General features: G+C 39.1%; 1 protein-coding gene across 1 annotated transcript in view; it reads right to left on the reverse strand.

Annotated features, from left to right (window-relative positions):
* Positions 1 to 14,362, reverse strand: part of GRIK2 (glutamate ionotropic receptor kainate type subunit 2) — a 196,171-nt gene that overhangs the window by 46,529 nt on the left and 135,280 nt on the right. The window contains exon 13 of the mRNA XM_054393052.1: positions 13,534 to 13,751. Coding sequence (XP_054249027.1) covers positions 13,534 to 13,751 — 218 coding nt within the window. The remainder of the gene's footprint in view (positions 1 to 13,533; positions 13,752 to 14,362) is intronic.

Here is a 14,362-nt window from a genome sequence, read left to right on the forward strand (position 1 = left end):
CTCACAAGAATTAGCTCTACTTTAAGAATTAGTTTTTCAGATTGTCCCAAGATGACCTGAAGCAATCAAGACCGTGAAGAAAACCAGAAGACAGAGCTGAACCTCATCAACCCAAAAGGAGAGTTGTGGTTCAGAAGTTGCCACAAAGGAGCTAGGGGAAGGAAATTAGCGCAGCAGACATTCTAGCATTATTCTATGCCTCCCAAGTATAACTTAATGTATAAAAGAACGTATATGTTCCCTGAGATCTTTCAAATCCCAGATGCTGTTAGGTCCTTGCTTCAAGTAAAGTAAAATGAATTTAATAATACCTCAGACTTAATGTTTGATGGCATTTGGTGACACCACCACTGCTGTTTTTATTCTGTATAATTCTGCATCAATAATCTGTGCATATCCTGCAACAAATTTTCATGTCTCTTCTGTTGACCAATTTAGCAGAAAACATTCTGGCAAAGAGGTTCTCTAGTTTTCTAGTTTAAGTAAAAATTTAGAGGAAAGAGCTTTTGGTAACTGTACATAAAAGAACACAACTGCAAATTAAGGATCTGCTCTAATAGCCATCCATCTAACTGGAAAATTTCAGCACCATTCACTGGGACTCAGTCACATAAAGACACAAGGTTCAGGGCTTCAAAAAAGGCAGCACTAAATCCAGAGCCATTAATAAGTAGACAGAGATTTACCTCTTACACTTGTTTTGATAATGCATGGGATTATCAAAACCATTTTCTTAGTTTAAGATGATGATAAAAAGTTCTCCTACACTAATTACAGAATCAGACTCCTCTGATCCATGTTTTTCTTCACAGCACCTGGCTGTACCCAAGTGTTTAAGTTTCCTACAGATGAGCTTGGAGAGCAATTCTATTGCTCGTCATTTAATGCCTCACTACAAGGTAGTTAGCTCCTCAGGAGGGAAAAAAGGAAAACAAAAGTTTAGCTTCATTCTTTTGAACTTTTTTTTTTTTTTTTTTTTGGTAATCACACAAAATATTTATTGTTGTTAGGAAAGTGTCAGGAGACCTCCAGTGAAAAATACTGCAGTTTGCATAGTCTAATTAGCTAAATTGCAAATATTTAATAAATAAGACCCCTTACCTGTAGTTGCAATCAAATATTGTCTCTAATTTTGGTCTACAGGGATTTTCCCTTTTTAATTTTTCTTTTAATAGCTTGCAAAATGTTCATTTTAACGGAAATTATGCAAACACATTTAGAAAATATGATCCACACTTCATGTCTTCACACCCTCTTTTCCCACTCAGGAAAGTACAATACTCAAGAGCTTTTTGTTAAAGAAATATAAGTGAACTAAAAAAAATATGCAAGGGGTGTCATTGCCTGATTACAGAAACAGATGTTAGACCAGCTGAAGAGCCCTTAGTGTACTCACAGGACATCTCACTCACAGGCAAACCTGACCCTGAGGTATGGCTGGATGTGTCAATCACTTCTGAGCAAGTACAGAAGGATTCATAGAATGGTAAGGGTTAGAAGGGACCTCTGTAGATCAGGTCTAACCACCCTGCCAAAGCAACATTACCCAGGGCAGGTCACCCAGGAATGCATCCAGACAGCTCCTGAAAGTCTCCAGAGAAGGAGACTCCACAACCTCTCTGGGCAGCCTGCTCCAGGGCTCCTTCACCCTCACAGCAAAATTTTTCCTCAAGTTGAGGTGGAGCCTCCTGGGTTTTCAGTTTGTGTTTGTTGCCTGTTCTCCTATCACAGAACACTGCTGAAAAAGTCTGACCCCTTCCTCTTGACATCCACCCTTCACGTATTTATAAACATTAATAAGATCTCCTCTTGCTCTTCTCTTCTCCAGGCTCAAAAGCCCCAGGTCTCTCAGCCTTTCCTCATCAGACAGATGATCCACTCCCTTCATCATCCTCACAGCCTCCATTGGACACTCTTTAGTATATCCCTGTCTGCCCTGAATAGGATTGCAACAGAGGAACAGAGAAGAAGTTTGTTTATGTCCACTCATATCAGACAAAGAAAGTTGAAGATTTCTGCCTCAACCGCTTAAAGTTTTTCATATCTTGAAGGAGCTGACATTTAACTTTTTCAGTGTAATTAAATAAGGTTATTCTCTGCATTACTAATATGGATTTACTGCCTAAAATAAAAGCCTAATAAAGCCCAGGCTGTAAATTTGCACGTTAGATACAGTTCTGAATTTTATTGCTACCTCTGTTTTGCTTGCTTTGATAAACTGTTGTTGAAAAGCAGCAAAACTGCCAAAAGGTAAGAGATGATTTAATAGATTTTTTTTTTTATGATGCTTTTGACAATGTTTATTCAGGCACAAAATATTTAGTGTCTTGGGCTACTGCATGACAGGAATGCCTCAGCTTCACTTTGAAGCAGAATCATTTTCTCTTGTTGCCAAATGTATCTGTAAGCACTGAAGGCAGAAGCAACTTGCTTGGAAAAATCATTACACAGCATTTTAAGACAAAAGAGGGGATGGGATGTTCATTTAAGCTCTTAATGTCAAGGTCCCTTCTGAACTTAGGAGGCATGGGAAGCTGAAGCACTGAAGAGCACTCAGCAAACCAGATTCCATTCTGGCATACAATATCTAAGCCATCACTGCAACCTTTGATTCAGGGTGTGCTCTAGTGCATTTATTTCTGTATTAGTGTGAGCAGAGCTCAAAGACCAGGGACCATTCCTCATCAATCCATGCTGGATTTCAGTGAGAAAGGTGCCAATAAATAGATTTTGCTCTAAGTATTAATTAAGCAAACTAAAGTCAGAAATGCCATTATCTAGTATTTCAATTTAAAGGTTGATAAGGTGAAAAAAATTGCTTCAATATTTTATAGGAAACACATATTCAGCCCTATAACTAGAAGTATTCTCAGAGAAAGATATCTGATTACAGAATTTTTTAAAGGGAAAAAAAAAATTCAGTCTCCAGGACACAAAATCTCCAGTTCACCTTCTGGAAAATAAAGTCTCACACAGGTTTGCAAAGTGAGTAAATGAAATCAGTAAATATTTCCCTCCAAATGTTCTATGCTGACTAACACCTGCTCCTTTTTTACAGCTTGCTTTGAAAAGCGTTCAACTGCTATCAGCAACTGTAAGCTCTCACACTGACAAATACCATCTACGATCCACTGACTTGTCAGCTTACCATCACTCTCTTTACTGACTCTCCAGCTTTGCCATTCCCTGTAGGACACTCTCTCTAAAGAGTAGCCATTTGATTGATGCATTGAAACTCAGTTTTTCTGCAGCAGTTCCTGCGTGGACAAGCTTTGAAAAATTGATTATACTGTTCAGAAAAAGCAACAAACAAAAATACCCAAGCTAGCCTCAAACCAAGGAATTTTCTGAGCAGAAGTCTGTAAGTATTTATGCTCTAGAGAAATGCTAGCATGTGGTTAGCTTCCTATGCTCCAAAAGCAGCACTTGCACTCATCTACAACAGAGTGGTCACCTGGGGAGCCAATTGTCCCGGAGTCATCGCACTGGATTTGCTCTCTTCAGAGAGAGAAGAAATTGCAGCAGCCCAGTTTAAAACTAATAAAATCCTAATCACTTAGAACAATTCCCCAGGTGGGCATCTATCTAACTTTTTGTCTGTTATTGAAGTGACTCTTTCAGAGCTGGAGTCATGAAAGTCATTTTGTGAAGGCTTGACAGAACCAATGTTCTTAGCACAGATGAAGTGTAACGAAGCACTTTCGCTCCCAGAGGAAAGTCTTCTGCTTAAATTCTTTGATGCCAACTAACCTTTGCGTCTGCTCCTTCCCCATTGATTGCAAGGACTTGGCACTTCTGCAGAGTGTCTGAGGAGGCAATTCCCTTCAACGACACTACTTGCTCTTCAACAAAAACACCACTGTGTTTCCTATCCCTTCAGGGGAAGAGCTGTGTGCAGATGATGCAGACAGAGTCATCGTTTACATGTGTGTATGTGGAGAAGAGGAGCCCTTGTTCCCTTTCTACTGAACTATTGCCTATGTAAAATTATGCAAAGTAGGTCCAGCTCTGAATTTTTTAAGCAAATTAGGAGTCCTTCTGCTTCCCACTTGAGAAATACAGCTCCAGATTCGCTATGGAAATAAGTTTGAAATTAGTCATCACTTAAAACACGACCAAACATGTATTTACAAATCCATAATGCACAATAGAAAATACCAGAACAAAGACTATGTTTGTTTTGCTGTCCTTGAATACAAAGACATCAAAGAGTCTCTTCTTTTTTTCTTTTTCCTCACCCCAAGTAAAATGAAATAATTTCTACTTGACACAAATGACACTGAGGAAATAAAGAATTTGAAATTAAAATGGTAAATAATATCTAATAGTCCTCATATATAAAATGCTGTGGGAGACACCAAAAGGAAAGCACTGCAAATTCACATTTACGATCAAGTCATAGAATGGCTCAGGTTGGAAGGGACCTCAGAGATCATTTACTCCAACATCCCCACCATGGGCAGGGACACCTCTCAGCAGATCAAGGCCTCATCTAACGTGACCTTGAACATCCCCAGGGAGGAGGCATCCACAACCTCCCTGGGCAACACATTCCAGAGTTTCACCACCCTCCTACTGAAGAACTTCTTCCTCAGCTCCAGTCTAACCCTGCTCTCCCTCAGCTTCAAACCATCCCCCCATGCCCTGTCTCTAGACACCTTCATGAAAAGTCTCTCTGCAGCCTTCTGGTATGGGGGGGGCATAATGCACTTGGAAGCCATATAAAGGTTCCTGTATGAATTTTACACTGCTTCCTAATAAAGATTTCTCTCAATAATTTATATCCACTTCAAAATTCCTTCTTCAACATACTGAGTCAGAAGTCATGATTTTTTTAAACAATTTTTAAGCCAGCTTTCAAACACTGGAACAGGCTTCCTAAAGACATCATTGATGCCCCAAGTCTTTTGATGTTTAAAAGGCATTTGGACAATGCCCTTAATTTTGGTCAGGCAGTTGGACTAGATGATCAATCCCTTTCAACTGCAATATTCTGTTCTATTCTCTCTTTTTGCACATTCTGACCAAGAAGTCCCAAATTTGCCGAAGGTAATTACAAACTGAGAAACTGTTAGAGAATATATTTGTTTTGAATGTGAGCAAATTCTCTTTTATCTGTGAACAAGGTTGGCACTTTTGCAGGGTCAGCCTTGTAACCCCTCCTATGCATGCAGAGCCCCAAACACATTAACAGAACTTGAGTATGTAATTAAAGAAACAGGAATCAACACTACAGTGCTGTCTTCTTCAAGCCTAAAGGTGATTCCACATTCTAACTATGCCATTTCTTTTCCTTGCTTGTTCTTGCAATTCCTTTCATGACCCAGGAAAAAGAAGCAAACAGCATTTCTTGATTAACATCTACAGAGTTTTAGCAATACAGCTGACCCAGTTTGCTGAACTGTATCCTTCAATACAAAGTTTCCATGAATGTTCTGGCACAGAATATATCAAAATCACCACATCCTTCCAAGAAAATATGCAAACAATGCAAACACATCACTGGTGCACACATCAAGAAGCCTGTGCCTGTCACCCTAACTTAATTTAAATGGATTTAATTGGACTCATAAATGTAAAAAAAATAAAAAAGATGACAACCTATCCAGCAGATGACACAGCAACATCTGCCCTGCTGGGGGAAGATAAATGTACTCAACCTCTAATGTGATCAAGCATATGGAGTCACAGGAGCAAAATAAAATGGTGGAAAGTGTTTACTGATTGTTATTTTGGGGGGTTTGAAAAACAAGATTTGCAATTCCTGGCTTACTTTTAGAGCACTCATTGTGCCCAGTTCAATCTCTGCAAACAGAGATCAGAATTTTGGCCATAGTCCAACTCGGAGTGAAAGCCAAAATGTGAACTTTTTCTATGATTTCAAAGGACTTTTTTCTCTTTGATTTTTTGTGTTCACTTCAGTGCCAACATGTGAGAAAAGGAACTTTTTACAACTTTTAAGCCAATAATCTAAAATAAGACAAATATCCCCAGGCTACCCAGGGAAGGGCTTGAGTCACCATCCCTGGAGGTATTTAAGAGATGTGTAGATGTGGTGCTTAGTGACATGGGTTAGTGGTGGGCTTGGTGGTGTTAGGTTAACAGTTGGAGTCCACCTCAAGGGTCTTTTCCAACCTGTATAATTTTACAGTGCTCTGATTCTTTAGTCTAGTTTAGTGTTGTTTTTTTTTTTTTTAATAAATTTATAACCTATATTGTTCAGATTAAGGATCTTAAATACATTAAACATAAGTTCAACTAATGCATGGATACTGAAAAATGCTTGAAGGCATCCCTGGCCAGGAAAGCTTCTGTAATTCTTACCAGAGATGCATTGCAGAGAGGACGCTTTAACTGGTCTCGACAAGCATCCTCTTTGGAGCAATGAATAACTGGAGAGGAAATTAGTCACTGTAATAAGACTTTATGTGGCATCCTGAGCAGGCCTGGCACTAGAAATATTTTCTAAACAAAACAGTGCTAATGCAGTTGGACAACACCTCAGCAGGGTCATATATAAACTGACAAGGTGGAAGCAGTTCACCCCTGCTAAGGAGTGGAGGCTTTCAGGCTACTTCAGTGGGCAGGAACTCACCACCGAAGGTTGCTCATGTGGCAAGATCTCACACAACACTGGCTGAACCAAGCCACCATTCACTCTGGGAAGCTCACATTCCCAGGATGAGTCACAAATCAGATCTGTGGTTACTTGGTAGTAGATCTCTTGGCTTTGAAGGTGAGGAAGATTTTATTTTATTTTTTTTTCAGACTGATAGTTTAAAAAGTTCTCAGTTGTATTCTCAATTTCCTAAACAAAACTTAACTCTGAGATCTGTCTTTCATACAGAATGCTATTTGCAGCTGAAGGATTCTCTGTGATCTAGTTCAGTTCCCTTTCTCACAACCTGAAGACAGGCACAAAGAGAAAAAAAGCTGAAAAGAGAAAAGGAAAGTTCTCTTGCCCTGCCTCCTGGGGCAAAGCAGCAAGAGAATGAGAGAAAGGTGATAAGGCTTGAAAGCAATTAGGATATGCATTTCTGAGGAAAAAGTCTTGATCAGAACCACAGTTCAATCATTCTCTTATATTTGATCCTGTCAGCAGTGCCATTACAAGCTCTAATGGGGCCAGAAAGTGAAGCTCGTCGGGTGAGAGGAAGGAAATAAATGACTTAGTGGTGAAGACAAAACCTACAACAGTATATAAGGACATTCTGGAAGTGTCAACAATGGCATTACTGTTGATTTTTCTCACCCCCACACCTCCAAATGTCTAGGCAACAGAACTCACTTCCCAAAGGATGTGGATTCCCAGCGGCTCACCCATTTAGCAGGGTGATGCAGGATCACCCTGCCCTGGAAAGGGACACTCTGGTCTCCTTGCAGCAGTTCTGGCAATCCAAACATCAGAGCAGCTCTGTGCAACTGAAAACTAAACGTGCCACAATCAAAAAGGATTCCTTTTCAGTTGGATCAGAAAGCTGGACTGACTCTTGCCACAGCCCAGGGATACATACAGCTGAAAGACCTTGACGCTGAAGGCAGAAGAGGTTGCACTACCTGCAGCTAGCCTGGCTTAAGTTAATCTGAGAACAAAACAAGAGAGGTATTGAGAGATATGACCAGAAACAATGTGCAGTGATTAGTAGTGATAAAAGCTTAAAGGAAAAAGCCACTATTTCCCTTGTCTGCAGTACCACCACTATACAGTCTCAAAAGAAAAAAAAAATAAAACACCAAAAGTCAGAATGGGTTTGTCTTAACTACAAATATCTAGATTATACCATTCCTCTGAATCGGCTACAATTGTTAAATTCTTTTGCTGGTAAACTATCCTGAGACAGTTCAAGAGTCAAAGTGTGGTCTGAACAATATTGGTATAAGATCAGGTTTGACTCAGCTATCTGGATATAAGGCACAATGGAGAATAAGTCTTTGCAGATTTGACTAATCCTTGTGTTCATCCTTTCCAGCCCATGATGCAGAATTCAGAGGGAAAGAGTAGAAGGACTGAGGAATGGAGAAAGTGAAGTGAAAAGGCACAGGCATGGACAAAGGTAAGGGCGAAAAGGTTTTTACCACATTCCAACTTTTTTCAGTTTCATGCTTCAGCACTGAGCTACAGAAGAGCCAAACATATGTCCTTATTGACTGCAGGAACAATAATGGCTCTGACAACCCCAGAGAAGGACCAAGGGTCAAGGCAGCATTAAACTGTTTCAGTCACTTTGTCCCAGCACCTAGAGAGCTGGTTGGAATGAAGCCCTTTATGTGAATTAGTTCTGCTTTCTGCCCTCAGATTCAAGACAGCTCACTTCAAAGTGCTTGGCACCAAATTTATCTGCATTTCTTCCATTTAGAATTCAAATGCACTACTGCTCTCCTTATAGTCTGTGTTAATGCATCATCTAACCTACCTACCTCTACCTTGCTTCCTTCATCTTTTAAAGCAATAAGTTTCAGAACTCAGTGAGGCAGAGGTGTCTGAGGGCTTTGGCCAAAGCCTGTATCTCATTCTCACAGGCTGTCATTGCAGATTCTGTCCTTTTACCTGCATAGAGTGGCCACAGGCCTTGCATCTCTGCCTAGTTTTTTGGTGTTCTTTTTTTTTTTTTTTGTAATGGTGATCCTGCAAAAAGGGAATAATCTTGGAAAAGGGGAAACCATGCATTTCAACTGTATGTGTTTCCAGCAGACAGGCCCAAACTATGATGATCAAGATGGAAAAAAAAAATAAAATTGCACGGTATTTACATTCAAATTCCCATTCAGCTCCTTCTTTAGTCAACACTGCCATGTGTTTTTGTGCATAAAAATAAGTCTGTGTTTGTTAAATTCAAGAGATACTTATCTACAAATTGAAATAATTTTAAAGCAAACTCAACCTCTATCTGCAGTTATCTGCTACCAGTCATTTTTAAAGCATTATCCAGATCACCATATGGAGGCTGGAACTCAAAAAATTGTTTTCTATGAGTCACTGTCAGTCAGTGGATGTTTGAGAAGCTCAGAAGTGGTGTTTCTTTCATCTTTGACTTGCAGCCCATTCCACCAAATAATTCACAGGCACCACTAAACTTCCTGAGCTTGGATTTGCAGCCTGCAGCTACAGGTTCTATGTGTGTCCCCCATCCCGTGTGTATTGATTTATTGGATTGTATTTGTTGCAGATTGGAGAGAGGAGGGGGACAGCCAGTTCTCTCTCATGGCAAGCAACAAGACTAGAGGAAATGGATGCAAGCTGTGCTTGGAATTTTAAGCTGGATAACAGGAAATATTTCTTCACTGAAAGGCTATCAAATGTTGGAACAGGCTGCCTAGGGCAGTGGTGGAGTCAGCATCCCTGGAGGTGTTTAAGCAGCACGTGGACTTGGTGCTCTGGGATATGGTTTAGTGGTGACCTTGAAGTCCTGGGTCAAAGATTGGATTGGATCATCTTGAAGTTCTCTTTCAAGCAAAGATATTCAGTGATTTTGTGTATTAAATCTCTGGAGACAATATTTTCCTTTTTCAAAGCTTCTAAATTCCATAGGAATGTTCAACAGCTATCCCCTGTGCTCCCCAAGATTTGCACCTCAACAGATTTTAAGGTACAGGTCCTTTGTCTGATTCCCATTTAGGTTCTCCTTCAACAAACCCACTTTTTGTTTTAGCACCACACAGCTTTGGCCAGGTTCCAAAGTTTTGTAGAAGAAAGAATTCACTGGCCTGCTACACAGCTAATTTATGCAGAAATTACTGCCAGTCTCATGGGCAGCCAGCGAGCCTCGCTGTGAGTCAAACTAATAACTATTACCAAGACATGATAATTTCATTTAACATTAGGAAACCATCTGGCGCCTTCGTTTCTTGTTGTAACACAATGCCACTGTTTTACTCAATCCACTCTCATTAAAGCAAGACAAAGCAGCCAAGGAAAAACATACACACAGATGACAGATTTATCCTCTCTATCATCTTTGGGCAACTCCACCCACACTCCATGCTCTGGTAGACTTTTTTGAGGTAGGAGGGGACCACTGAAAAGTCAAATGAGCTCCTCTCTAATGACTGCTATCTACCTCATTGAGTAGTCTCTAAATCAAAACTGTATCTAAAAGTGTTTGTATCTGTTTTCCTCACCATGGCTGCATGTGATGGATGAATCCTGCCCATCCCTGATCACCTGTCCCAGTGGTTAATCGTTCTCATGCTTAAAAGTGTGCACCTTAGTTCTAGTCTCTATTTGCCTGACTCCAGCTCTGAGACACTGCCTCTCATTATGCCTTTTTCTGCTAGATTAAACAGTCATCCACTGTCAAAAGTCTCATTTCCATTAAGGCACTTACAGACCATGGTCCAGTCACCCCCTAACCTTCTCTTCAGCAGATTAAGCAGACTGATCTTCTTTAGCCTCTGACTACAATGCTTATTTCCAGACCTACAGACATTCTTCCACCTTTAATGAACTCTTTCCAATTGTAAACATATTTTCCAAGTGCAGCCACCAGAACAGGACACAATAATTCATTACTATTTTCCCTAATGCCACCACAAAAAGGCAGCATCACTTCCTACTTGATATTCACTTGTCTATTTATCAGAGAATATAATATTTATATAATTAAAAGCCCCCTTTAGCTTACTGATAGAAAAAATTCTGAAATGAATTTTAAATGGGAATATTTATCCCTTTTTTTTCTTATACACAATGAAGAAAATCTACACAACCCTTCCATGTTTTCCATACCATCTGTAATCTTCTACATTGTTTCCCTCCAGTGTCACTTGTGTCACTTGTTTTATTCTCCAGATATTTTTGTCTTCCTTCATCAATTTCCTGTTCTTTGGTGCTTTTTATATTATTATTATTTAGTAATAGTATCTATGAACTGCTCAGCTCTGGTACTCCCTTTCTAAGGCAATTCCAATTACAGTCTGATTTTAGACTAGCTTCTTTATTTCCCTTTTCTTCATGTAAGGAAATTACATTCCCAAGGTAATTTGCTGATACAAAATAGAAGCATATTCTGAAAACACACAAGTACAGCTATATTATGTTGACCAGAACTACAGTATTCTGCTTTCTGATAACTCAAATTCGTTAGGTTAAATTACCTGATTTTACCAGACAGCTTACTCTAACAGATAGACTCTCTACCAATGTTTTGGTTTACATTTCATGCAATATACATATAATAAGCTTTTATTGCTTACCCTGGCAGCTCTAGTGAATTGCATTTACAACTAGCAAGCTTTAATTTCTACTTGGAAGTTGCTTCAGACACTGAATTAATCAAATGAGATCACATAGTTTCCAGTTATCTTTCTTTTGGGGCTTGATTTTTACTTGTTTCTTGCACCACAAGAACAGTTGTAGCTACTTCTTGTGCATAAGTTTGGATCCATTCCATTATGTTAATAACACCAATTATTTTATGTACTACTAGATAAGATGGCAAACACCAGAAACATATTTGGATTAATTTGGTTGCTATCTGGAACAGAAGTTCTTAACTATCAGTGCATTTTCATGTCACAAAACACTTACTAATCAAGATCTGTTCACACATAAAGCTCAGAAAATATGTTTGTTCAACAGAATAACCCTAATTTGACTCAAAATTAATCAGCTGGATAAAGAAATCCTGTGTTTTGTTCTGATTTCTCTTTTTCACTCACAGCAAAGAAGGAGAATATGTTCATGTACTAAAAGCAATACCACATTATGTGATCTGATACCATAACTGCAGTGTGCAAGCCTAGCTTATTTCAGCTACAAGCATTCTATGTAGGATGTGCAACTGTTATTTCACTAGAAGTAAATCCTCCAGTTCTTCAGTACAATACACTAGATAAACACAAAATATAGGAAGTGAAGAAAGAAATCAGCGAGAAAGAATTAGGCAGAAAAGGGAGCAGAAGATGGATATGCAAAGGAGAAAAACATCCAGAGAAAAAGTCTCCATACACTTAAAAACCCCAGAGATTATGCAAACTAACAAACAAAAGGAAAAAGAGTGAATAAGAGAGAAAATGAAGTGTGGGGAAAGGAAAAGCTAAGCATTAAGAAGATGCAGAGAAGAAGATGCTTCTGGCAGGTAGAAGGAATGACATTGTAAATCTAAACTTGCTTCCTAGTATTTTAGAGTCCACAGTTCAAATCTGAATTAGAACAAGTTCAAAGCTTCCTGACAGAAAAAATGAAACTGAAGCCCTGTAATGTTTTCTGGTAACTCAATAAATACCTTATGTCAACTCTTCATGCCCTCAGACATAAATCATTTTGAATCTTTTCAAAACCTCAGTCTTTAAAAAGTTTCAATGCTGTTTCTTCTTACTACTTCACACATTTCTTGACACCAAGAACTGTCTAATTGATTAATTACTTCTATTAATTTCATCAGCTCCTTTTCCAATAAGTATTCTGGAGAAAGCACTCAGAACCTTCCCAATGTATGCATAAGTTAAGCAGCCTAAAATATGCTGAGACACTGAAGTGGAATTGATTTTCATTCTCAAGTAGAAGCTGAAAGCCTGAAAATTATTTTTAAAAAATTAAAACTATGTGTCCACCTTGGCTCTAAGGCCAGCAGGTTCAATAGGGACTTGATATCAAAACAAATTTGCACACTCTGTTGAGAGGAATTGAGCACAGCCTTCAATTTCTGCACCAGTTTACAAGTCATCATGGACCTCTGTTTGTCTAATTTTAAACACCAGTGTAACAGATACTGCAAAGCTCTAAGTGACAGCACAATAACTCACAAAGAATATACTTCAAAGCCTTCAAAATATACCTAAGACCAGGCAAATATCGTTAAACACTTCTTTCTTTAGAGAGACAACCCTCTGCTATCAAACAAAAGGAGTTAGACAACCATCCTCTCTCACTTCACACATACTTGTCACTAATTCTCCCTTCACACATACTTCTTACTAATTCAAGCTCACTTAAGTGCTTGATAAAAATAGAAAAGAGAGATTTCCCTCTAATCCAGCAGCGTAATTAATTATATTTTCAGTTCTACTATTTTAGTAACAGGTTGGAAGGAATAGAAAACCTGGAAGACTCAGAACTTTTTGCATGAACTCCAAGCTTCCTTTAACAGTTTCTCCAAAACATGAAGTGCAAAAGGTTTCTCTCAGTCCAGATAATACCATCCTTTGTTCAAGCAACCATCGAGTGTGGGTGCTTGAACAAAGACTGCAGTTAGGTGTAATGCTGTTGAACTCATACTGTGACTCCATCCAGCCAAATTCATTCTTCTTCATGTCTAGATGAGCACTATCTGAACAGAGTTCAGATTCCTCCACCTAATTCACTGCTACAGACTCAATGCTTTAAGCAAACAAAGAAACCCCAGAGAAATTGTGGTTTAATTTCCCACGAGAGATTTTTCATTCAATTCCTTTGTTGTCTTGCAAATCCTACATAGCAAATGATTTCCAGTTGCTTTTGACAGCAGTGGGAACCCTCTCTGTCACTCCTCAGCAAGGGGCACAAACTGTCACAATCGGGACACAGCATCTTTCCAAAGAGAACATAAAGCTTACCTTGAAGAAAGTCATGGTTGCTCCATCTTCAACTGCCCCATACTCTATCTTTGTCTGCTTGGCCAAATCATCAGCAGAATCAATAGGGGACTCCATACGTTCCACTGTCAGAAAGGCGGCTAGGTTAGCAGTGTACGAGGAAATGATGATAAGTGTGAAAAACCACCAAATGCCTCCCACTATCCTGGTGGAGAGGGCTTTGGGCATGAGCTCAGAACCTAACGAAAACCAGGGGAGAAAGATGAAACCAAGGCACAGGAAACAAAAATTCATCAGCGTTCAGCACTTTTTGCCACAGTGGGGAGATGGAATCACTGTGCAAAAAAATCTTGAAAGCTACAGGTTTACATGTACTGCTCGTACAAACACACACAACTGGAATGGAAAATAAGAACTGATTACACTTAAGACAAGATCTTTTTGGAGCCGTGGGGATCAAAAGATAGTAATGGGAGACTCAGTGATCAGTCACTTCTTAAAATCCAAAAATATTTATATATAGCAGCTTAGAAAAGAAGCAGTTGCATGAATTGGCTTTCCAGAAAAAAAAAAAAATCCTGGCTGGACTGAGCCTTTAAGTTAATGCTAATATTGAAGCACTTACACAGTTCACCTTCAAGGCACTAAATGAATACTTTTTAGAAGTATTTTGCAAAAGCTCACTTGAGTAAATAAAAATAAGCTGTTGAGGAAAGGAACAGATATGAAATAAAAGCATTCCATACCTGAACGTTATAAATAAGCTTTTGTCCTTTACCATCGCTTATTGGCTGCTAGAGTAAAAAAATAAAGGACATCTCCCATCTCTATAGTTAGCCCCACAATTTCA

The sequence above is a fragment of the Indicator indicator genome, chromosome 27 (assembly GCF_027791375.1).
Source record: "Indicator indicator isolate 239-I01 chromosome 27, UM_Iind_1.1, whole genome shotgun sequence".
NCBI lineage: Eukaryota > Metazoa > Chordata > Aves > Piciformes > Indicatoridae > Indicator > Indicator indicator.